The following is a 24,060-nucleotide window of genomic DNA, read 5'->3' as shown; positions in this document are numbered from 1 at the left end:
CTCGGACCAGGCGGAGACGCCGCAGCGGGCAGCCGCCCGGGCGGGGCAGCCCGGCCTCCTAGGCCGCGTCCGCCTCCAGGCTGGAAGGTCAGGGAGCGTCCAGCGGCACCCCGCCCCGAGCCCAGGCCCTCCCCGCGCCACCCCTACCTGGGGGGGCGGGGCTGCGGAGCTCCGCGGGACACCGCCCCTCCCTCCGGACCCCCAGCCCCTCCCTCCGGACCCCCAGCCCTCCCTCTGGACCCCCTGCCCCTCCCTCCGGACCCCCATCCCTCCCTCCGGACCCCCCAGCCCCTCCCTCCGGTCCTCCATCCCTCCCTCCGGACCCCCCAGCCCTTCCCTCCGGACCCCCTGCCCCTCCCTCCGGTCCTCCATCCCTCCCTCCGGACCCCCCAGCCCTTCCCTCCGGACCTCCTGCCCCTCCCTCCGGACCCCCCCAGCCCGTCCCTCTGGTCCTCCATCCCTCCCTCCGGACCCCCCAGCCCCTCCCTCTGGACCCTCCAGTACCCGCTCCGAACGCCCCCGGGTCCCCCCTCCGGCCTCTCCCCCGGCCCCTCCCCCTGGCCCTCCCCGCCCCTCTCTCCCGCGCCACCTGCCCCTCCCTCCGCGCTCCCAACGCCCCTGCCCCTCCCTCCGGGCCCCCCCAGCCTCCCCCTCCGGGCTCTCCCAGTCCCTTTCTCCGGCCCTCCCCAGCCTCCCCTCCCGACTCCCAGCCTCCCCCTCCCGACTCCCCAGCCTCCCGTCCGGCCCCCCCACCCCTCCCTCCGCGCCCCCCCGCCCCCGTCCCTCCCTCTGCCCCCCGCCCCCCCTCCGGCCGGTGGCCTCCCGGACCTCGGAGCCATGAAGCAGCTGTGCGTGTGCTCGGCCGCCTCCTCCGCGGTAGGGCCCGGGCGGGGGGCGCGGGGCGGGCGGGGCTCGGGCCCTCAGTCTCCCCTCCCCGCCCCGCCCCGCCCCTGGCCGCGCCCGGCCGGGACCCCCGCCCCCAGACCCCGGCGGGACCCGCAGCGAAGGGGGGGCAGGGGGTGGGGGATGGGGGACATTCGAGGAGACGGGGACGTTCTGGGAGGCAGTTCTGAGAACAGACGAGGCAAATCTGGAAAATCTAGAGGACAGTTCTGGGTGGGTTCGTTTGAGGGGACAGTTTGGACTCTTTTGAGGGATCGTTTTTGGGAAAACATATTGACATTTGGAGAATAATTTCAGAGAACATTCAAGGGATTTTTTTTGGAAGGACATTTTTAGGAGAGATGTTGGGGTCATTGGGGGGGATGATTTTGGAGAAACTTCAGGAATTTGGGGAAGACATTGTGGAATGCATTTCATGCTAAGTGAGGTATTTGGGGGGCAGATCTTGGAACATTTGGGGGACAATTGTGTCATTTCAGGGTCAGTTTAAGAAGGATGAATGTCAGAGGACGGTTCTGAGGGACATTTAAAGGGGCCCTTTTAGGGATTCCTATGGGAGGGTTTTGGAGGTGCGGGTGATGTTGGAAAGGTGGTTTTCACAAAAGGACCAGCTAGGGACCCAGGTGTAGGGGAGGACAACTTTCAGGAAAGATGCTGGGGGCTGATCTGGGGGGAATTTAGTGGGTGTAGGATGGACCTGGGGGGCAGCTGCTGGGGGAGGCAGGCTTGGGGGACGGTCTCAGGCCCCCACCCAGGACTGCCTCCCCCTGCAGCTGCGTCTCAGCCCCACTGACCTTGGCTCCTGCCCGCCCTGCGGCCCCTGCCCCATCCCGAAGCCGGCAGCCAGAGGCAGGCGCCAGGCAAGTGCCCAGGGGCAGGTGGTGAAGCCTGGAGCCCCAGGGAGGGGGAGCAGGGAGGGGGTGGCGATTGCAGGGCCCCACGACCCTCTGGGTGTGTCCCACAGAGCCAGGAGTGGGGCAAAAGTGACGAGCGGCTGCTGCAGGCCGTGGACAGCAACGACGCTGCGCGGGTGGCTGCCCTCATCACCCGCAAGGGACTGGTGCCCACGAAGCTGGACCCCGAGGGCAAGTCCGCGTGAGTGCCCACGCCCTGGGGGGGCGGTGTGAGGGAAGGGGGGGCCACCTGCAGCTGATCCCTGGCCTTTGACCTCCAGATTCCACCTGGCTGCCATGAGAGGTGCGGCCAGCTGCCTGGAGGTGATGCTGGCACACGGCGCCAATGTCATGAGCACGGATGGGGCAGGTACTGCCTGCTGGGCCCCGGGGGGGGGGGTGGGGGTGGGGGAGGGATGAGGAACTCAGACCTGTGCCCAGCCTGAGGGTCCAGGCAAGCCGTCCCCTGTGGCTTCTGTGACCTGCTAAAGGAGGGGGAGTTCCTCCTTTCCGTGCTCCCCGGGACAGGTCGGGCTGCAGTGCCCATGGAGGAGGACTCCAGCCGGCTCCAATCAGGGTCAGTGGACAGCTTGCGGTCGGGGAGTGGCCAGGACTCAGGTCATGGTTAAGTCAGAGGATGTACCTGCGACAGAGGAGTACCTGAGCGTGAGAAGTCTCTGGGGTTTAGAGGGAGCTGGTGCTCTGGGAGTAGCTGGGATAAAAGGAGAATCTGGGCGGATGATTTAACTAGGGCGCTGAGGGAATATCTGAGGTAGGATGCATGGCTAGAGGGAGTGGTTGGAGCTCAGGATGTAACTAGGTGTGGGCCAAAGCCATGTCTGAAGCTTTGGGGCAACGTAGGAGGCAACGTAGCAGCCAGGGTGTATGGAGCAGCTGAGGGTCTGTGGAGCATCAGACAGGGAAATAGGTAGCGCATGGAGTAGCAAAGGTTTGCAGACCAGCAGGAGCAGATAGAGTGACTGGGTTCCGGGGCCATCCCTGAAGCTTCAGTGTCATCGACCCTAAAGGGTCCCCCAGGGGGCTTGAGGGGTGGGTGGGTGCGGCGTGTAGTCTGGGATACAGACTTGCTGGAGCTTGGAGAGTCTCTGGCCGTGGGGAGTAGCATGGTTTAGAGAAGTAGCTGGAGTCTGGGGACTTACTGGATGCAGGGAAGCTCATCACAAATAGCTGGCACAGTTTGGGGAGCAGCTGGAAGCTCCTTGAGTATGGGGAGCCCTAGCAGACACTCCCTGCCTTTCAGGTTACAATGCCCTCCACCTGGCCGCCAAGTATGGGCACCCACAGTGCTTGAAGCAGCTGCTACAGGTCATTTACTTTCTTGTGTCAGATACTCCCTCAAACCTGGATACTTCCTTCCTCTGAACCCCAGTCGAGTCCTAGAAATCCCCCCACCCCAAGCCTCCAGATACTTGCTGGATCCTAGATATATGTCTTGGCTTCTTTAACACCTGATCCCCAGCTACTCCCTGGACAACCGGATACTCCCTGAATGTCCAGATACTTCCCACACCCAGGAGATGCTCCCAACACCAGATATCTCCAGAGCGCCAGCTTCTCCCCAAACCCTAGGTAGTTTCTCAGCCACTCTCGGGGCTCCCATCCAGCCCCTAAGCCCCCAGGGCTTCCTGAGCTCCCAGCGATTTCCTCTTTCTCACCGAGGCCAGGTCACCTGGGGGCCGTGAGGGGATGGGCTCCGCAGAGCAGGCATGAGGGAGGGAAGACGGCTGAGGCATGAAGGGGCAGTTCTTAGAGACCCTCCGGTGACCCGCACACGCACCCCTCCCCAGGCGTCCTGCGTGGTGGATGTTGTGGACAGCAGTGGGTGGACGGCCCTGCATCATGCAGGTGGGTGTCCCCCAGCTTCGCCCTCACCACAACCCAGGGGGTGCCGGGCTTGGGATGCTTCCACCCGGGGCTCACCACTAATACCCGGCAACCCTTTGCTCCACAGACAGTGACCCCATTGCACAGGCAAAGGTGACTGAGGCTCGCCCACAAGAAAGTGGGGGAGACCCAGGCTGTCTGACTCCTAGTCAGCACAGCCTAATATCAGCCAGGCCTGGGCGAACCCCGTGGTGGCGGTGGGGGGCGGGGGGGCGGGGGGTGACCAGAGTGCAACTTCCTTTGACAAAATCCTGGGGTGTGGAGGGAGGGGTGGTCTCAACAAGGCCAGAGATCCGAGCGCCCTTGGTAACCATTAAATCTGGATTCCTTCCGGAGGGGCGGGGAAGGGTCCCACCTGCGGGAGCCAGATCCCAGCCCAACACCTGCCCACATCGCCCGTGAGACTAGGAAGTGACTTTCCCTAATGATTTAAGGAGCTGCTGACCCTTTGGGAACACAGAGTACTTTTGTGTGTGCTTTGGGGTTTCGGTGGCCGGGGAGGTGCCGCCACCTAGTGATGGTAACGCCCTGGGTCGCACTGCGGAGGCTCACTAGGTGTTTTTTTGTTCAGTAAAGATTGATTGAGTTCCCGCTTGGTGTGTCAGGCTCTAAGCATTGGGGTTCCACCAGAAAACAAAATGCCGTACCCCCCCCCCCCGGCGCACAGCACGTAACCAGATCGCGCTCATTGGCTTTGCCAGCGGACCCCCCTTCTTCCCGGGTCACCACATTCACACCGCCTCCCACTTGCTTGACTTTCCCAAGCGCTTCCCCACTTCACGGCTCTTGCCTCCAAGAAACCTCTACGCTCCTCCTTTCACCTTCAAAACCCAGAACCCAGCCCCAACCCCAGTCCCAGCTGACCCGTGATCCCCAACAGTAAACGTTCATATTTGCCACATGAGGTTGGCTGCACGACAGGTGCCCAGAGCCAGTTAAATCAAAGAGATGAAATACGTAAAAATCCGTCAAAAGTTCTACCTTAAGAGGGAGCCGTGGCGGAATGTGGAGAGAGCGAGGGAACAGCGGGTTTGCTCTGTCTCTGACCCTACTGGCTGGACCTCAGTTTCCTCATCTGTCAAATGGGACTCATACCTTTGCCTGCCCACCCAGGAAAGGCGGGAACTTCTCATGAAACCAGGGCTAAGGATCACACCAGCCAGAAGGCCCCCCCCAGAAAATGCCTAAACCTTGTCCTACCTACCCTCCCTCTTTTTCCAGCTGCGGGCGGCTGCATCTCCTGCTCAGAAATGCTTTGCTCCTTCAAGGCACAACTGAATCCCCGAGATCGGGTGAGCCTCTGGAATCTTTTTGGGCAAGAGAATGTATTTGAGGTACGCTGTCACCAAGTGGCAACATCCCAGGCACCTTTCTAAAAGGGGCGAAAAGGTCTGGAGTGAAGGTCAGGGTCACTCGTAGAGGCTTCCCTATCTACCAAAGTCAGCCTCTCACGTTTTTGTCTCCCCCTCCCCCTCATTCCCACCAGTCAGGCACAACGCCCCTTATCATAGCAGCGCAGATGTGTCACACAGATTTGTGCCGCCTCCTCCTGCAGCAGGGGGCCGCTGCAAATGACCAGGACCTGCAGGGCAGGTGAGTATCTCCCCTCCCTCCCAGTCCATCCATTGTACACTGTGTGACCTTGGGCAAGTCTCTGAACTTCTGTGGGTGGCGGGGTTCTGGTTGACCTTTTCCCCCCACCACCCCCTGCCCACCCTGACCTGGCCTGGGTAACTGAGGAGGGCTTGGGGGCTGGGGGGGTGTTAAAGAATGTCCTCACATCCTTAGCGGCCCCTTCCCCTGGTAGGACGGCCCTGATGATGGCCTGTGAGGGCGCCAGCCCTGAAACGGTGGAGGTGCTGCTGCAGGGCGGGGCCCAGCCGGGCATCACCGACGCCCTGGGCCAGGACGCCGCTCACTACGGAGCCCTGGCAGGAGACAAGCTCATCCTGCACCTCCTGCAGGAAGCTGCGCAGCGCCCCTCACCACTCAGTGGTATGCAAGCCCTGCACCCCAAAGCAGTTTCAAGCATCCCCCCCACCTGTGTCTGGTCTAAGCAATGTCTGGTCACCCCCTTTCTCTGATCTAGAGAGTTTCAAGGTATCCCTGTTTGCTGCTTTCCAGGGTGTGTGTGTGGCGGGGGGGATTCATGTGTCCCCTGATGCTACTCAGATCAGTGTCAAGGAGCCCCTGAGCTTCTAGAATGATCGAGGCATCCACTCTGTTTTCCTGGGTTATCCTTATGCTTGGATCTTTCCTAAGAATTGGCGCCCCCCCCCGCCCAGTCCCATCCTGGAGGTGCCACTGTCCTTCCCCTTCGGAGGGTTCCAAGGCCCCTCAGGTTAGCTTCTGCAAAAATAGTTGAGTCTTACTTTAAAACTCCTGATACTTGGGGAATTGGGAGCTCTCCCCAGCCGTAGGTCCCCTCCCTAAGAGCCCTTCCTAGGGCTGGGAATGGAGTCCCCAAACCACAGTGCCTGACCCTGCTTCTCTCCCTTCCCTGCCCTCCTAGAGGATGACTCAGGCGAGGCATCATCTCAGGTACGGATCTCAAAGCAGTGAATGAGTCCCCTCCCCCTGCACACACTGCCTCCCCCACCCCACCGCCACCTCCCCCGCCCTGCCTTGCCCCACACTTTATGGGAAGAGGACGAGATGGACTTCCATCCCAGGGTTGTGACCTAGGAAGATGTATTTGGGATGAATGCTACCTCCAGGGTATGCTGCCACCAAGTGACAGCAGCACCCACAGTGTAGGAGCCCTCGGGACTGGGTGAGAACACTGCAGTGGGGGGCAAATCGTGGGGCTGAGTTGGGTGAGGGCTGGTGTAGGTCAGGGAAGGCAGGTCTGCCCCCCACCCCGTCTCTCTCTCCCCCCACCCCGCCCCCAGCCCTATGGCATCTCAGCTCCACAGGGAAAGTGAACCTGTAGACAATCCAGTCCTAGTACCAAGTGCCGAGTACAGAGAGGGGCAGAGAGTAAAGCACTAGATCTGGAACTCTCAGGAAGTATGGCCCCCCCTTTATGTGGCTAAGCAATGGCCAGGGAGAGGCAGGGACTTGCCCAGGGTCGCACAGGAAGTGAGGGCAGAGTTGGGGCTGATGACAATGGGGCTGCACCCCGGAGTTGCCATGTGCCCCCCTCCCCTCAGAACTCTGTGTCCAGCCATGAGAAGCGAGGGGCTCCCAAGAAGCGGAAGGCACCTCAGCCCCCCGCCAGCATCCCCGTGCCGGTGAGAGACGCCCTGGCCCCTAGGAGGGGGGATGAGGGAGGGGAGACGGGGGTCGGGGGAGCTCTGACTCAGGTGCGGCAGCGGACAGCCCCTGGGCCTCATGTGAAGGTGGTGGGTCCCCGGGGCGGCGGGGGGGCCAGGATGATCGAGACGCCTATGAGGAGATCGTGCGGCTGCGACAGGAGAGGGGCCGCCTGCTGCAGAAGATCCGGGGCCTGGAGCAGCACCAGGAACGGAGGAAGCAGGAGGTGAGGGGCCGCAGGGACACAGGCCTGGGCGGGGAAGACCCCCCCTTACCTCTCCTCGCTCCCTCCTGCCTGTCTCCACCCTTGCTCACTCCCCTCCAGCCACACGGGCCTCCTTGCTGGCCCTCCAGTGTTCTGGGCCTCGTCCTGCCCCAGGGCCTTTGCGTGTGCTGTGCCCCTTGCTTGGAACGCTCCCCCTCCAGAAGTTTCTGTGGCTCCTTCCTCCTTTTCCTATGGGTCTTTGCTCAGAGAAGACATCTCCCCTGGTCCAACTTATTTAAAATTGTGACAGTCCCACTCACTTCCCAATTCCCTTCATTTTTATCCAAAGCATGTAACTGCTATTGTGGCCATGCCACGTATTTGATTCACGTTTGCCCGTTTGACTGCCAGCGAGCCCAGGGAGAGGCGTGGTTGACCGCGACTGGCTCACGGTTAGATGCTCGATAGTTATCAGAGGAAGGGATACGTGAGCCGACGAGTGAAGGACTTAGTGGCCCAAAACAGGGTCCGACACTTAATAAATGTTGGTCATGAGTCGGGGGGTGGAGCCGTGCTGGGTGCCCAGTGGGTGCTCGGCATATGCCCACGGTGGGGCCCGAGGGCTACTCGGGAGGTGGAGTGGGGAGGCCCCCAACCCAGATTCCAGCCCTGTCCCCCATTCTTCCCATCAGCTGCCAGAGGCCGAGGCCAGCTCCCTCCACAGCCTGGAGAGACAGGTAGGTGGCAGGTGCGGAGAGAGCCAGCGCCCTGCCGCCCCGTGTTACCCCCCACCCAGGGGCTGGCCGAGCCCCCACTGCCACCCACCCTTGCAGGTGCAGGAGCTGCAGCAGCTGCTGGCTGAGAAGCAGGAGGAGAAGGAGAGCCTGGGACGGGAGGTGGAGAGTCTGCAGAGCCGCCTGTCGCTGCTGGAGGTGGGCGTGCCCCCCACACACACACCGTCACAGACGGCACGCTCACGCGCGTGGTCTCACCTATAAAACTGGCAGCCACCCCCGGCGTCCATGAACGTGGACTCACAGGCACATGCTGGAGATACTGGCGCACGCGCGACAGACACTTCTCCATCACACGCAGACGACACACCCACAAATGCACGCACGCACGCAGATCTACCCCCAGATACATGATCACACAGACACAGGCATGTGCGTAACCGGGCTCACGCACACAAACCCACACGAGTACGTGAATACGGTTGCAGTCATCACATGTACACACACCAGCCTAAAACACAAGCACAGGGTCACGCGTCGTCAAGGGAACTCACACCAGGAAGCAGGGGCCGTGCCACATGCCCACACACCCCAGACCCACAAACCCTGAGCCACACAGATGTTCTGTGCCGGGTACTCACATGTGGACACCCCAGTGCAGAATCTGGGACACGTCCTTGTGAGGACACAGCTCTGCGCCCCTCTCTCCATCCCATACGCACAGGCCGCACGTACAACCCCAGGCATCGGGTACGGGTTACACATTTGTGTGGCTGCTGGGCTGTTCTCTGTCCTTCCTGGGGAGCCCAGTGCAGCCCCATGGCCCGCGGTGAACACTGGGGGGCCAGACATGGCCAGTCTGATGCTCCCGGGGGGTGATGGAGACACGCAAACTCCCCTGTTCTCTCTGGATTCCTTGGGGGGCAGTCTTGGGGGTGGGAAGAGGGTCAGACCCGAACTGGACCCTGTCCCCCGTACCCTCCAGAATGAGAGGGAGAACACCAGCTATGATGTGGCCACTCTGCAGGATGAAGAGGGTGAACTGTCTGACTTTCCAGGTGAGCCCCCACCCCTGTCCCCCCTCCACGTACCCCTGTCCACCTTGTCCCTGGGGCCCCCTGGGAAATGGAGCCTTGACTCACAGGCATGGAGAGAATTTGAAGCTGGCAGGGACGTCGACCCCCACCCATTATTCATTCCACGTGCCTGCCTTGGAGGCCCCGACCCCCTGCTCCGGACCCCCAGCCCCCACCCCCTGTGGCCGAGGACCCTTGGGGCTGACTCTGTGTGCCCACCAGGGGCCGAGGCTCTGCTCTGCAAACGGCTAAGCCCCTCAGCCCAGGAGCTCTTGGCCTCGCTGCAGGAGCAGGTGGCTGCGCTCACCAGACAAAACCAGGAGCTGATGGAGAAGGTCCAGGTGGGGACACTGAGGCCCAGGAGGGTGGGGTCGGGACAGATCTGAGGACCCGAGGGATGGTTCCCCCCGGGGAGGTCAGGGTGGGCACATGGCTGAGTCTGTGGGCAGGGCAGGCCCTCATGGCCACAAGCTCCCGCCAGCTCCCTACTACCTCCCAGATCCTGGAGAGCTTTGAGAAGGATGAGATGGAGGTGAATGGGTCAGCCGAGGTCATCCCTCTGGCGCTCTATGACTCTCTCCGGGCTGAGTTTGACCAGCTCCGCAGGCAGCATGCCGAGGCCCTGCGGGCACTGGAGCAACTGGAGGCCCGGGGGGCCCCTGGAGCAGAGGAGGCAGCCGCTGGGGAGGGCCGGGGCACGGGACTCAAGACCACCAGGAATGGGCCGATGGAGATGGAGCTTGATGGCCTCACGGCTGCGGGATCCAAAGTTCACGGAGCTGAGACCACAGAGGAGGAGGCTGCAGGAGGTGACACTGTGCAGACAGCATCTGTGGAGGCCGAGGCCACGGAAACAAAATCCACGGGGGCCGAGGCCACAGAAACGAAATCCATGGGAGCCGAGGCCACAGAAACAAAACCCATGGACCCTGAAGCCACAGAAACAAAATCCACGGGGGCCGAGGCCACAGAAACTGAGGCTCTGGAAGAGGGAGGAAATCCAGAAACGAAGGCCACAGGAGCAGAGGCCACAAAGCCCAAAGCAGAGGAACCAGAAGTGAAGGCCAACGGCGTGGGTGCTGGGGAGGCCAAGCCTACGGACCCAGAGACCGCGCCCGTGGAGGCCGCCCCAGGCCCAGCCCTCTACCCTGGAGCCGCGGAGGCCTCAGAACAGCTGCAGGCAGAGCTGGAGACCAGGATTCGCGCCTTGGAGGAGGCGCTCCGGCAGCGGGAGCGGGAGGCGGCCGCCGAGCTGGAGGCAGCGCACGGCAAGTGCCAGGCCGCAGAGGCCGAGGCCGGCCGGCTCCGGGAGCGGGTGCGCGAGGCCGAGGGCGGCGGCGCCGCGGGGGGCAGCGGCGGGGACGTGGTCCAGCTGCGAGCCGCCCTGGAGCAGGCCCGGGAGGACCTCCGAGTCCGGGACGCGCGCCTCCGGGAGCTGGAGGCGGCCTCGGCCTGGCTGGACGAGGCCCGGGCTGGCCGGCTACTGGCCGAGGAGGAGGCCCGGGGCCTGCGGGCGGAGCTGGCCCGACGGGACGAGGTGCGGCTGGAGCAGAGCCGGGAGCTGGAGGCGCTCCGGGGGCAGCTGGCCACTGCCACGGCCACCGGGGAGCAGCAGCGGGCAGCGGCGGCCCAGCTGGGCCAGGCCCGGGATGCGGCCGAGGCCCGAGCCGCCGAGCTGGCCGCGGCCTGCGAGGAGGCCCGGCGGGGCCTGGCGGAGCTGCGCGAGGCTTCCGAGGCCCTGCGCCAGTCGGCGGTGCCGGCGTCCGAGCATCACCGGCTGCAGGAGGAGGCCCTGGAGCTGCGGGGCCGGGCGGCCAGCCTGGAGCAGGAGGTGGTGGCCACCGGCAAGGAGGCCGCCCGGCTGCGGGCCGAGCTGGAGCGGGAGCGTGTGGGGAGCGTGGCCCGCTTGGAGCACGAGCGCGTGGTGGGCGCGTTGCAGGCAGACGTGGCCCGGCTGGAGGGGCAGCTGGAGGACCTGGGACGACGGCACGAGAAGACCAGCGCCGAGGTCTTCCAGGTGAGCGTGGCCGGGCCCCCCCAGCATAGCCGGTGGCCACTGGGGATCTGACCTGCAGCCGGGGTGTGGGGGGGTGTCCAACCCCGGGGGTCCCAATCCTGTAGACACCTGACCCTGTTAGCCTTTCTAGCTGGATGGCTGACCTCGAAGCCGTTCTGATCTCTCAGACGTTTCAACTTGCGTTATCCTTTTAAAAACCTCTGGCCATTTTGACCCTGTCATTTTTCTGCTGGTTGGCACTTTTTGTGGTTCCTTTAATGAGACCTCCGTGCACCCCAGGGTCACACTGTTGCTTTGTTCCACAGCCGAGCTCATGCTTCGGCTCTCACTGTGCATATGGTGTGAGGGAGGGATCAATGGCCGCTCAGTGTTTTGTAGGCAGTGAGCTGCCCTGATGCTGTCACCTCGTGTCCATCTTCTCCACTGCTCTGAAATCTCCCTGTGGTTCGTCCAGCTGGCTGTTTTGAGGCTGTGGTTTTGCCTTTTGAGCATGTTTGATGTTTCAGCCCAAAAGTAGGGAGGACGTCATGCCCAGAGATTTTTTTAATCTAATATTTTGAACCCAAAATATTTTAGATTTTGATGCTGAGTTCACTTTTTTTAAGGTCAGGGTATATAGATATATATATTTTTTGTCCCTGGCGGTAGACTTTTGATTCTGTCTCTTATCTTAAAAAACAAACAGGGATGCCTGGGAGGCTCAGTGATTGAGCATCTGCTTTTGGCCCAGGGCTTGACCCTGGGGTCCCAGGATCGAGTCCCACATCGGGCTCCCTGCATGGAGCCTGCTTCTCCCTTTGCCTGTGTCTCTGCCTCTGTCTGTGTGTCTCTCATGAATAAATAAATGCAATCTTTAAAAAACAAGCAAACAAAAAACCTAAAACTAGCAGGTGTTATAACAAAATATGGGAATAAGGAGCCACGTCCATTAGTTGTTATCAGGAAAACATCTTTCTCTCCACACCTCTGTTTACTCAGCCCTGTGACAGAGATGATAATACTACTGAATCCTCATATGAAAATTCAGTGGTTTAACCTATATAAATTAGAACAGTCGTAGTGTAAGAGATCAATAAATGGCAGCCAGAATTATTATTTTTCCAAGACAATGCTCTGTTAGAACCAGTAAAACCCATGATCTAAAAAAAAAAAAAAAACAACCCATGATCTACTTAGTAGAGTCCACAGTCCAACCAAAGGATGTCTGTTTTCATCTTTATTCCCTGAGATTTATCTGCTTCATGACCATGTGTTGTGGGGAGGGGGTAAAGTTTGCAAGTCTGATTGGCTTTATCAGTCAGTGTAGTTGATTTTTCTTATTTTGATTGTTAAAGTGTAGCCAGTCCATACTGAGTGGAACACCTACTTTTTACCCTTGTTCCCCTGGAACTATTATTTCTATAAAGGCCAAAGTTTACCTTGGGGACTCCCCGCAAGTCCCCACCCCAGGGTCAGTTTTTGCAAGCTAACATTCTCTGATCTTGATATTTTTGTGAAAATGTAGTCATCAACTCCCAGACATTTGTTTGCTTTCCACCCAAATTCTTCTGGTTTTCTTTCCTCTTGTAAGAAAAGCTGTAAGCCTTTACAACAGGGACAGAGAAGGGAAGGTGGGTGTGAGAACAATGCGACGCCTTGAATGTTGTACTTCTCATACGCCCGGTGCTGTTCTTAGCCCATGCCATGCATTTGTCTATTTTCTCTTCATTATTGTACTGTGAAGTGGGGGCTGTCATTACCCTTATTTTACATGTGAGGAAACAGACACAGAGAGGTTAAGTCAGCTGTCTGAGGCCACACAGCTGGCACGTCACAAGTGTCTGGTGGAGTCATTAGAATGTTCATGCTGTCTGGGAAGAACCCAGAACTCCCCCGAGGTCAAAACGGGCTTGAATGGGCTCAGGCTAGAATAGAAAGGTTGGAAGATGCTGGGTTCCAGGCGCCTGGCGTCCTCATGTCCTCAGGGTCACACATGGGCTCGGGCTGCAGGTCCAGAGGGAGGCGTTGTTCATGAAGAGTGAGCGGCACGCGGCTGAGGCCCAGCTGGCCACAGCAGAGCAACAGCTGCGGGGACTCCGTACTGAGGCCGAGCGGGCACGCCAGGCCCAGAGCCGCGCCCAGGAGGCCCTGGACATGGCCAAGGAGAAGGACAAGAAGGTGTGTCCCGCTTTCCTGTGCTCAATTGGGGGGGGGGTTCCCACCCATCAGAGGTTGTGGGAAATCCAAGAGTGTCCCAGATGAAAGAGTCTTGGGAGATCGGCCCATCTTCTCGATGGGAGACTGAGACACAGAGAAGGAAGAGGACAACGCGGACACACGGGCTACTGTTCTAACCACGAATGAGAACCACAGTGCCGTTTATTGAGCACTTACTGCATGCTAGGCCCTGTGCTATGTATTGGACACATTTGGTTCTCACATCAAGTTCCCATAAGATCGGTGCTCTCATTGCCCCCATTTGAAGAAACGAGGCACAGAGGTGATGCCGCTTGCTCGAGGTTGCACAGCCTTGCAGGGGTTCAGCCGGCGTTTGGACCTAGGCTCCCGGGTTCTGGTGTTTGGTGACGATGACGGTTGACAGCAGCCCACGGTTATGGAGTTGGGTGGTTTTCACACACTATCACTTTTAATTTCCCTCTAACCCTGAAAGCCAGAAGGCATTCTGATTCCTGTTTTCTAGATGAGCAAGCTGAGAGGCAGAGTGAGTGGCTCAGAGTGACACGTTATATCACTCACCCGTTGGACAGTGGACGTGAGTCCCGGAGCCGCAGGGGCGTTAGCATAAAGTCACCCAGCCCTAGCTTACTGTGTGGTCTTAGACAAGGCACTCGACCTCTCTGAGCGCATTACTGCCTCTGTAAAATGAAAATAAAACTCTAGTCGAGATTATGGCTTATTTGTTGCAGGATCTCTCCCCCCTGGGCACTAGCGACACTCGGGTCAGGTCGTTCTCTGTGGGGGGAGCCGTGCCGGACACTGCAGGGGGCTGAGCGACATCCCTGGCCCGACCCCCTCAAAGCCAGGAGCGCCCCCAGTGTGACCAGCACAGATGTCCCCGGACACTGTCTGGGGTTCCCTGGGGGCGAGACGGCCCCTGGTTGAGAACCTCTGATCTGTAGTATAATAATAATACAGCTCGGCGTTCATTGAGCGCCTGCTGTTTGCCAGGCACAGTTTAGATTTAACCTCTGCTCCGAATCACAGTAAGCTACCAAGGTGAGAACTGTGATTCTCCTTCCTTTACAGATAAGGAAACTGAGGCTCAGAGGGGTTAAGTCGTCTTCCCGAGATCTCCTTCAAGAAAGGGGTAGGGAGGGACCCAGACCCAGGGCTGCCCGACCCAGCCCCACCAGGCCAGGCTGCTTTGGGCCTCCTGTTCTGTCAGCCTCCACTTTCCAGAGTCCGCAAGCGCGGCTGTGACAGGATCGGCAACCTTCTGGAAAAAGCCAGAGTCCGTGTTTTCGGCTCTGCTGTGTCGATGAATGGGCGTGGCCCTGCGCCAATGAAACTCGATGTACGAGCACAGCAATGTGAATTTGATTTGGTTTTCATACGTCATGAAATATCATTTTTCTTTTGACATTTCCACGCACAACCCCCCACCCCCACCCTGACCATTTTAAAAACGCGGAGGCCGCTCTCTTAGCTCGCGGGCCAAGCCCGGCCTGCAGGTGGGAGTGGGTTGGCCTCTAGGACGTGACATTCCCCTACCAGCCTCCTCCCGACATGCTGGAGACGTCCCAAGCCTCCCAGCCCCAGGTCCCAGGCTCAGGGTGACCGGAGGCCCCCCCCTCCTTTGCCCCTCCCCACCAGATCACAGAGCTCTCCAAGGAAGTCTTCAGTCTTAAGGAGGCATTGAAGGACCAGCCAGCGGCCCCAGGCCCCCCCGAAGTAGAGACCCTCCGTGGCCAGGTCAAAGCCCTGCAGGAGCAGCTGAAGGTGAGGACACAGGGCAGGGGACCCCAGGAGAGCCGCGGGCAGAAGGATGACAGTATTTTAGCTGCTGTCACGCGGGTGCAGGGGCTCTGGGTGTAAAGGGGGCTTTGGGGTGTGTTGGGGGGGCTGCTTTTCTGAGTGCCCGTCCCCCATACCCGCAGCAGGCTGCCAGGGACCACAGTGCCGTGGTGGCTTTGTATAGGAGCCACCTCCTGTATGCCATCCAGGTGAGTGCGCCCGGCCGCCAGCACCCTGGGCCTGTTTTCTCCTCCGACCAGGGGGGCAGGTTCAGAGCCCTCAGGGGTGGGGAGCAGGGAACAAGGGATATAGGGGAACGGAGGCAGGAGGGCCCAGGCTCTCTCTCTGCTTCCCCCACCCCAGGGTCAGATGGATGAAGATGTGCAGCGGATTCTGAGCCAGATCCTCCAGATGCAGAGACTCCAAGCTCAGGGCCGCTGAGCATCCGAGCACTGACCCCCCGGCCCCCAGGCTCCGCGAGGGGGTCCAGGGTCACCCTCTGACCTACTAAGCTTGGACAGCGGCCTGGGCCCTCTGGGCTGTTCTTAGCTGCGTCCACTGCCCCACTTGTGCCCCGCATGCCCTGGCGGTGCCCCTGCCCCACCCGAGGATCTGTGAATCCCCTCCCCCACTTCCTGTTGGTCCCATAGCCAGGCGGCACCCCGGCCCCCAGGAACCCCAGGAATAAAAGCTCTCGGAGCAGAAGATGAAAGTGTATGGCCTGATCGCTGCAGGGAGGAGAGGGTGGCCCAGGGCAGGGATTAGCAGGTGAGGCGCGCAGTCCCCGGTCCCCAGAGTAGGCACCGTGTGGACGCAGTGCTGTAAAGTGTCACAGTGAACGACCAGATGTCCACGATCAACAAACCATCCAAATGTTAAGACAGCCTCCAAGTCTGCATTCTTGAGTATCTTTCCTCACCCCAAATCCAGCCCCGCTGGGACCCTCCCACCTGCAGCCTCCCTGCCCTTGGGCAAGTCCCCCGAAAACCCCTGGGGCTTCTTAGCTCTTTCCCTGCTAAGGCGGGCGAGGCGGGAATGTGGCCCATCCCCTTGAGTGTCCAGGGTGGGCACCGTGTCTGTAGGGGCCCAGCCTGTCCCTCGGGGTCCCTGTGGCTCCGAGTAGGTCCCGCAGGTGGGGCTGCCTCCCCAGGGCCCTGTTTCTGTCTCTGTGGCCCTGAGCGTGGAGCGCTGGCCAGGGTGGGTCCCCGCACTGTGGTCGGCGAGTGCAGGGGCCACTTCCCCTGTCCTGCCTGCGTCTCTCTTCACCCGGTGTTGGTCTCTTGTGTTTCTGCCACTGGCTCACGGGCTCCCAACGCTGTCCCCGTCCCTCTCTCTTCTCTCCGTCTCTGTGTCTCTCCCCACACTGTCCTTTCTCAACCTTCACCCTGTCATCGGTCCCCTCCTGGGGTTTTCCCATCCATGTGTTCCCTGAAGCCGGAAGGAAGGACTGGCAGTCAGGCTGTTGTGGGAAAGGCCACGGGGTCTCCACTTCTCTCTTTCTCGAAGCCTCCTCTCCCGCCTCCACCCTCAGGGCCTCCGGAACCCTGTGCCCAGCGGTGACAGGTGAAGGGACCAGGGCTCCTCCGCCACCACCCGCTCAGCTCTGCTGGCCCCGCAAACCGCAAACCAGCCAGGGAGTCAGACCCCGGGGGAGGGGAAGTGGGGGCTTTGACAGGGTGCTGCGCTTCCTCCTCTGGTGGAACCCGAGTCCCCTGCCTCCCGGAGGTGCTCCCAGGACAGCAGAGCCCGCCGACTCATGGCCCCAGGACTTCTGCTGGTGCTCGCCCTCTGGGTGGGCTGCTCACCCTGCCGAGGGAGAGAAGGTACGTGTGACCCGCCGGGGGCTTGGGGGGCATTGCCTGGAAACTGGAGTTGGACTGTGTACCACGGAATATTCTGGGCTGGGGCGGGAGCTCTCACGCCTACTGGATCACCCACTGGTGGGAGGGGGTTACCATCCCATGGCATGGATGGGGAGACTGAGACACAGGACGAGTCTCCCCTGCAAGTGACACCAGAAAGTGGCAGTGACAGCAGGGACGGAGAGAGAGGGAGGCAGGGAGGGAGAAGGGAGAGAAGGAGACATTTTAATTACATGCATTCATTCCATGTGCTACTAAACAAAGCTGCTGGGAAGAGGGGCTACAGTAAGACAGCTCCCTCCCACCGGGGCTCCCCCCCACCCCGTGTGGCCCTCGAAACCTCAGTTTTCCCATCTGGAAAATGGGCTAATACTCCCTGCCTCCGCAGGCTGTAGTGGAGGCGAGAGATGATGCAGCCGTCTTTCGTTCACCTATTCATTCGCTCCACAAACCTTTATTAGGCACCTACTGTGTGCCCGGCGCCGGCTGGCAGGGAAGCTGGGGCTGAGCATGCTCAGGGCTCAGACAATCCCGGGGGAAGGCGGCGTGGAGGCTCACGCGGCTCCTTCTCCCTCCGGGGCCCCAGCAGCCCCCACCCAGCCCCGAGTGCGGTGCCGGGCCTCTAGGTACCCAGTTGCCGTGGATTGCTTCTGGACCCTGCCGCCTGCTCCCCGCTCCGCCACGCCCACATCCTTCATCGCCACGTACAGGTCAGAGTGCGGGGAGGGTCCCCGGGGGTTTTCTCGCGGGGCCGGGCGCCCTGCGGCCTGGACACCTGGAGGCCCAGCAAGCACCCAAAACCCTCCCGGATTCCAGAGCAGCCCCGGCCAATAGGAATATACTTCCTAAAATACAACTTGTGAGTCACATGCTGAGTTCAAAACCTTCTAGAAGCCACATTCTAAAAAGGAAAGAGAAATGGAGTTAATTTCAATATTTTTAAAAAAGATTTGATTTATTTATTCATGAGAGACACACGGAGAGAGGCAGAGACACAGGCAGAGGGAAAAGCAGGCTCCCTGTGGGGAACCAGATGTGGGACTCGATCCTGGGACCTTGGGGATCACGACCTGAGCCAAAGGCAGACGCTCAACCACTGAGCCACCCAGGCGTCCCCCAATATATTTTCTTCAGCAACATCTAAATATTCCAAATATTTCATTAATGGGGTTGCGTGTAACTTAACATGCTTACATACAATTTATATATTTAAGTTTATAATAGAAGCCAATGTTACTCAGTAGGATTAAAGCAGGATCACTTTGGGCCTCCCAGGTGGCCCAGCAGTTTAGCGCCGCCTTTGGCCCAGGGCATGATCCTGGGGACACTGGATCGAATCTCACGTCGAGCTCCCTGCATGGAGCCTGCTTTTCCCTCTGCCTGTCTCTCTCTGTGTGTCTCTCATGAATAAATAAATCTTAAAAAAGAAAAGCAGGATAATTTCAACATGTAATCAATATTTTAAAAATTAGGGCAGGCCCAGTGACGCAGCGGTTTAGTGCCGCCTGCAGCCCGGGGTGTGATCCTGGAGACCTGGGATTGAGTCCCACGTCGGGCTTCCTGCATGGAGCCTGCTTCTCCCTCTGCCTGTGTCTCTGCCCCTCTCTCTCCGAATAAATAAATATTTCAAAAAATATGTTTTAAAAAAAATAGTGAGATACTTTGCATTCTCTTTGTACTAAGCCCGAGATTCCATGTGCATTTTACACATAGGGCACTTTTCAGCTCTCATGCTAAATTTTCACCAGAAATTCTTGATCTCTGATTAGATTTTATAAAATTTGTGGGTGGGGAAGTAGAGTGCCCCACCTGGATGGTCCTGAACAACCTTTTCACGTTTGCTGATGGCTGGAATCTGGACATGGAAGGTAGATAAAAAGCCGCCCTTGGTTGCACCAGCCACATTTTGAAGTGTGGACAACCACTCGTAGGCAGTGACTACTGCATGCGACAGCGCTGTTGGAGCACGTGGAATGTTCTGGAAGGCTGAATGCACAGTGCTGAGCTTGTCTCTAGAGTCCAAAATCTTGGAGCCTCAGAACTCAGGACAATCAGACTCTTATTCCAGAGTCTGTGAGTCCCTAGAGTTGGGAATATTGCAATCGCAAGGCTGAAGTGTGGATGTTCTAGAGACCTGTACACTCTGGGCCCCCGCATCTCCGTGGGGGGCGTTCCCTCCCCACCCTGGGTCGCACAGGCTCTGTGGGGTTGGGATGAGCGCGCCCCCCCAGGGTCACACGGCCAGCAGCAGTGTCCCAGCCCCGTCCCTGAGTACTGCCGAGCAGTGTCCAGGGCAGACCCGGCCTGCAGCAAGCACCGGGGCCCTGATGCTGCCCCTGCGTGTCCAGGCTCGGTGTGGCCGCCCACGGGGAGAGCCTGCCCTGCCTGCAGCAGACACCCGAGGCCACCAGCTGCACCATCCCCGACGTCCACATGTTCTCCATGGTGCCCTACGTCCTCAACGTCACAGCGGTCCGGCCCTGGGGCAGCAGCAGCAGCTTCGTGCCCTTTGTCCCAGAGCAGCTCAGTGAGTGTGGCCAGTGGGGGGAGAGGGGTGGGGGCCGTCAGCTTGCTCCTGCCCCTCCACGCTCCCACCACCCGCCTCCCGCCCTCCGTCCTGTCCATCCACCCGGGGTACTGTCGGCTCCACCTTTGCATTTCTTCCAGAAGCCGCCCGCTTCTCCCCACACTGAGCCCCCACCCGGCTCTGTCTCCATCATTGCTCGGACCAGTGCAGTCGCCTCGGCCCGGGTCCCCGTGGCGGCCTTCAGAGGGCGCCCCTGAGCACCCGAGTCAGGTCCCGACCTCCTCTGTCAGCCTTTCAGAGCTCCCACCTGCCTGGTGTAGAAACCCAAGTCCTCCCCGAGGCCCCAAGGCCCCGAGGCCCCGAGGCCCCCCAGGCCCTGCACGACCTGCCCCGTCCCCTCCTTGTCCTCTCCTCCTCCCTGTGTCCTACTCATTCATTCAGTTTTTTCCAAGATGAAGGTTTTTAAAAAATATTTTATCTATTTATTTTTGAGAGAGAGAGTGGGTGGAGGGGCAGAGAGAGAAGCAGAGTCCCCACTGAGCAGGGAGCCCCATGTGGAACTTGATCCCAGGATCCTGGGATTGTGACCTGAGCCGAAGGCAGACGCCCAACCAACTGAGCCACCAGGCGTCCCTTCATCACTTACTCTTCTCCAGCCACACACGTCTCCTTGTTGCTCCAACACCCCAGGCAGGTCCTGCCCCAGGACCTTTGCACTGGCTGAAGCCTCTGCCTGGAACCCTCTTCCCCCAGATCTCCACACAGTTCACTTCCTCGCCTCCTTCACATCTCTACTCAGACATCATCTCCTCAGTGAGCCCTCCTCTGAGCACATTATTTAAAGACTGCAACCCCTCGCATGTTGCTGGTGCTTATTAAGAAAGCCTGGTAGCCCCTCAAAGGGCTAAGCATGCGTGATCATATAAGCCAGCAACTCCAGTTCTGGGTGAACTACCCCTGAGGAATGAAGTCACACACGCTCAGAAACTCGTGCGCTGATGTTCACGGCAACATTATCCGTACTCGACAAAAAGCGGAAACCACACAAGTGCCCATCAGCAGATGAACGGATACACAAAACATGCTCCATCCACATTCTGGAACATTAGTCACGAGCGGGAGGGAGGTGCCCACGACGAGCCCCAAGCCCACGACGCTCAGGGAGGGAACCAGACACAGGAGGCCCCACGGGGTGTGAGTCCACGGGGGTGACAAGTCCAGGATGGGCTCGTCCACGGATGGGAAGTGCATTAGTGGTTGTGAGGCAGCGATGCTGATGGGACGGGGTTTCTTTTTGGGGTGATGGAATGTTCTAGATTTAGTGAACGTTGCACAACTCTGTGAACGTATGATGACCCCGGATCTGTACGTTTTAACCGGGGTATGTGTGTGTGTGTGTTTGCAGTCTGTGAGCTACGTCTCAAAAATCCACGGCAACCCACTCTCCTCGCACTCTCGATCTTTCTTCCCTATTCCTCATGACCCATGCATTTGCTTCATGTTTCCCGTCTTTTGCCCTGATGGGCTGAGCTCCAGGACAGGGGCTGGGCTTGTGGTGGTCAGCGCCGTGTCCTTGGTGTCCAGGACACCCCTGGACACTCAGTGGACGCTGGCTGGCTGGCTGGAAGGAGGCGTGAGCCCGCCAGCCCCTGACCCCGCGTCCTGCTGTCTGTCAGTCAAGCCCGACCCTCCCGAAGGCGTCCGCCTGAGTGTCCTCCCCAGGCAGCGGCTGTGGGTGCAGTGGGAGCCGCCCCGGTCCTGGCCCTTCCCGGAGCTCTTCTCGCTCAAGTACTGGATCCGATACAAGCATCACGGATCCCCCCGCTTCCGCCAGGTGAGGGGGACCAAGGGAGGCTGAGGGGCCCCGGGGAGAGGGGCCAGCACGTGCGTGGGGGCCACTCCCGGGGGCCCAGAGATTGGGCTCCTGCCTGTGCACTCAAAGGACAGCAAATGGGAGCGCAGACAAAGCCTGGCAGCCGGTGTTCACGGGAGCACCATTCCCAGCAGCTGAAAGGCAGAAACTGCACAGATGTCTGTCGACAGGTGAATAGATTAACACACGTATTCACCCACGTGCAGGCCTGTCATTTGGCCAGGAACAGGGGCGAGGCGCTCACATGTGCCACCCGGGGCACAGGCCTGAGCCTATGATGCTCAGGGAGGGGACCAGACACAGGAGGCCCCACGTGCGTGAGTCCATGCGTGTGACACGTCCAGGACGGGCCCCTGCACAGACAGGAAGGGGGGTCTAGCTGCCAGGGCCTGGGGAGGGCGGGGAGAGACGGTGGATGAGGACATGGCTTCCTTTTGGGGCGACAGAAGCTTCTGGAACGAGAAGGTCGCGGACGGTGGCACAACATTGTGAATGCACTCGATGCCGTGGGATTGTCCACTTTAACTGGTTGATTTTATGCCCAGTGAATTGCACCTTGATTAAAAACACCGATATTGTTTTAAATTTGTACAAAGTGAAAGATAAACAAGGCAGGGGTATTGCTGAGCGTCGGAGAAGGTCAGCCGTGCACCAGCCTGGTATGGCAGCCCCAGGAGCTGAGCGCCTGCAGGGTGGAGGCTCCCGCAACCCTGGCCCATAGGACTTTCGGGGGCCATGGAATTGTGCTACATCTGCACCGACTAAATTGTACCACGAACCACGTGTGGCTGCTGAGCAACTGCAATGTGGGGAGTCGCCAAGGAGCTGGCTTTTAAATTTTATTTAGTGTTATTTTTTTAAGATTTTATTTATTTACTCATGAGAGACAGAGAGAGAGAGAGGCGGAGACACAGGCAGAGGGAGAAGCAGGCTCCATGCAGGGAGCCCGACGTGGGACTCGATCCTCCGTCTCCAGGATCAGGCCCTGGACTGAAGGTGGCGCTAAACCGCTGAGCCACCCGGGCTGCCCTATTTAGTGTTATTTTATTTTAAAGATTTTATTTCTTTGAGAGCAAGAGCGCTTGCATGCGTGGACGAGCAGGCGGAGAGGCAGAGGAAGAGGGAGAAGCAGGGAGCCCGATGCAGGGCTTCATCCCAGGACCCTGCGATCCTGACCTGAGCCAAAGGCAGATGCCTCACCAACCGAGCCACCTCGGTGCCCCCATTAATTTTATTTCAAATATGTTTGCAATTTATTTATATGTATATAAATTTTTATTTTATTATAATTTTAATTTTTACATTTTTTAAGATTTTATTTCTAAGTAACCTCTACATATAGCATGGGGCTCGAACTCACAACCCTAAGGTCAAGAATTCCATGCTCTCAGCACCCGGGTTGGCACAATTGGTTAAGCATCTGACTCTTGGTTTTGGCTCAGGTCATGATCTCAGGGTCATGAAAAGAGCCCCACGTCAGGCTCTGTGCCCAACACAGAATCTGCTTAAGATTCTCTCTGCCCCTCCCCCTGCTCTTTCTTTCTCTCTCTCAAATAAATAATTAAAAAAAAAAAAAAGAAAAAAGGAGTTGCATGCTCTACCAGCTGAGCCAGCCCGGTGTCCCTATTTTTTTTTCTTTTTTGCAGTTTTTTTTTTTTAAGGTGAGAATCAGGGTGATTTTTTTTTTTTTAAGATTTTATTTATTTATTCACAAGAGACATAGAGAGAGGCAGAGACACCGGCAGAGGGAGACGCAGGCTCCATGCAGGGAGCCCGATGCGGGTCTCGATCCCAGGACCCCGGGGTCACAAAGGCAGCAGCTCAACCACTGAGCCACCCGGGCATCTGGAGAATCTTAAGCCGACTCCCACTCTGAGATCGTGACCTGAGCCGAAACCAAGAGTCAGACACTGACTGAGCCACCCAGGCGCCCTGATTTCGGCAATTTTTAGATTAAGACAGAATTCACAAGCCGTGAGACTCAAACAGCTGCAGAAGGCAGTGGCCTTGCGTACATTCGCAGTCATGCAACCGCTAGTTAATCTAAACGTATAAACATAAACCGCCACATCCTGCGAGCTTCCGGACGCCCCAGGACACAGCGGGGAGGGAGACACAAGTCAGGATACTCGGATCTGGGGCCAGGAAGTTGCCCAGGGTGGGGGGCAGGGGGGCTGCTGGGACATCGGGGTCGGTCCTCCTGTTCTGAGGATGAGGGGGACCCGGAAGGAGGGCGGATCCCAGAGGCTCAGGCTGGGGCCGGGAGGAGGAGCGGGGTATTGGCGGTGGGGGCGTGCGGTCCACAGAGGAGTCCTGAACGGGTGGCTCTGGGGCCAAGGACGGGGAGGGGGCTGCGGGCACACTGGTTAGGGTGGCGCCGGGACCAGACTCCGCGTCCCCACTGACCCGGTCTCCGGCCTCTGCTCCCTCCCAGGTGGGGCCTATTGAAGCCACATCCTTCACCTTCAGAGCTGTGAGACCCCAAGCCAGGTACTGCATCCAGGTGGCTGCTCAGGACCTCACCGACTACGGGGAGTCGAGCGACTGGAGTCTCCCTGCTGCTCCTTCCACGCCCCTGGGCAAGTAGCGGGGGCTTCCCAGCGCCCCCGGAAGAGGGGCTGGCTCCCAACATCTGCGCCGTCCCCCTGCCCTGCTGCCACCCACTCAAGGATGGATGGGACCCAACTGGCCTGGGTTCGCTGCTGCCAAGTTCCTGCGCGACTTTGGACAAGTGACTTTGTCTTTCTGAGCCTCAGTTTGTCAATCTGTGAAATAGGGATGTACACAGAGCTCCGTGAGCTGTGAACGTGTGATTTTCTTTATTGTTTAACTAGAAAAAGATTGTCGTTGCCGACA

The 24,060-nt window shown here is 59.1% G+C and overlaps 2 protein-coding genes across 9 annotated transcripts in view; both read left to right on the top strand.

Annotated features, from left to right (window-relative positions):
• The window catches only part of ANKRD24 (ankyrin repeat domain 24), a 25,804-nt gene extending 9,108 nt beyond the window's left edge, over nucleotides 1-16,696 (top strand). For 3 of the 7 annotated variants that reach the window (XM_038567751.1, XM_038567752.1, XM_038567748.1), the window contains 19 exons: nucleotides 1,868-1,998; nucleotides 2,078-2,166; nucleotides 3,058-3,122; nucleotides 3,605-3,662; nucleotides 4,923-5,035; nucleotides 5,188-5,294; nucleotides 5,509-5,696; nucleotides 6,214-6,242; nucleotides 6,854-6,934; nucleotides 7,075-7,182; nucleotides 7,854-7,898; nucleotides 7,995-8,093; nucleotides 8,881-8,953; nucleotides 9,194-9,312; nucleotides 9,471-10,988; nucleotides 12,978-13,145; nucleotides 14,802-14,927; nucleotides 15,086-15,151; nucleotides 15,306-16,696. In XM_038567751.1, coding sequence (XP_038423679.1) covers nucleotides 1,868-1,998; nucleotides 2,078-2,166; nucleotides 3,058-3,122; nucleotides 3,605-3,662; nucleotides 4,923-5,035; nucleotides 5,188-5,294; nucleotides 5,509-5,696; nucleotides 6,214-6,242; nucleotides 6,854-6,934; nucleotides 7,075-7,182; nucleotides 7,854-7,898; nucleotides 7,995-8,093; nucleotides 8,881-8,953; nucleotides 9,194-9,312; nucleotides 9,471-10,988; nucleotides 12,978-13,145; nucleotides 14,802-14,927; nucleotides 15,086-15,151; nucleotides 15,306-15,383 — 3,261 coding nt within the window. In that variant the 3' untranslated portion in view covers nucleotides 15,384-16,696. Of the gene's footprint in view, nucleotides 1-1,676; nucleotides 1,764-1,867; nucleotides 1,999-2,077; nucleotides 2,167-3,057; nucleotides 3,123-3,604; nucleotides 3,663-4,922; nucleotides 5,036-5,187; nucleotides 5,295-5,508; nucleotides 5,697-6,213; nucleotides 6,243-6,853; nucleotides 6,935-7,074; nucleotides 7,183-7,853; nucleotides 7,899-7,994; nucleotides 8,094-8,880; nucleotides 8,954-9,193; nucleotides 9,313-9,470; nucleotides 10,989-12,977; nucleotides 13,146-14,801; nucleotides 14,928-15,085; nucleotides 15,152-15,305 lie in introns of all 7 variants that reach the window. The other 4 variants (XM_038567754.1, XM_038567749.1, XM_038567753.1 and 1 more) reach the window with 4 other exon arrangements.
• On the top strand, nucleotides 16,411-24,060 carry EBI3 (Epstein-Barr virus induced 3). Of its 2 annotated transcripts, none has more exons than XM_038567768.1 (5): nucleotides 16,411-16,765; nucleotides 17,391-17,514; nucleotides 19,153-19,331; nucleotides 21,008-21,165; nucleotides 23,639-24,060. In XM_038567768.1, the coding sequence occupies exons 1-5, from the start codon at nucleotides 16,699-16,701 to the stop codon at nucleotides 23,789-23,791; spliced, it is 681 nt and encodes a 226-aa protein (XP_038423696.1). In that variant the 5' UTR covers nucleotides 16,411-16,698; the 3' UTR covers nucleotides 23,792-24,060. The 2 variants fall into 2 exon arrangements, with proteins under 2 accessions (XP_038423696.1, XP_038423697.1); XM_038567769.1 differs by having other exon boundaries at nucleotides 16,413-16,765; nucleotides 17,394-17,514.

This window comes from Canis lupus, chromosome 20 (genome assembly GCF_011100685.1).
Source record: "Canis lupus familiaris isolate Mischka breed German Shepherd chromosome 20, alternate assembly UU_Cfam_GSD_1.0, whole genome shotgun sequence".
Classification (NCBI taxonomy): Eukaryota; Metazoa; Chordata; class Mammalia; order Carnivora; family Canidae; genus Canis; species Canis lupus.
Note: the sequence above shows the minus strand (reverse complement) of the source record. Positions and strands in the feature narration are given on the sequence as shown.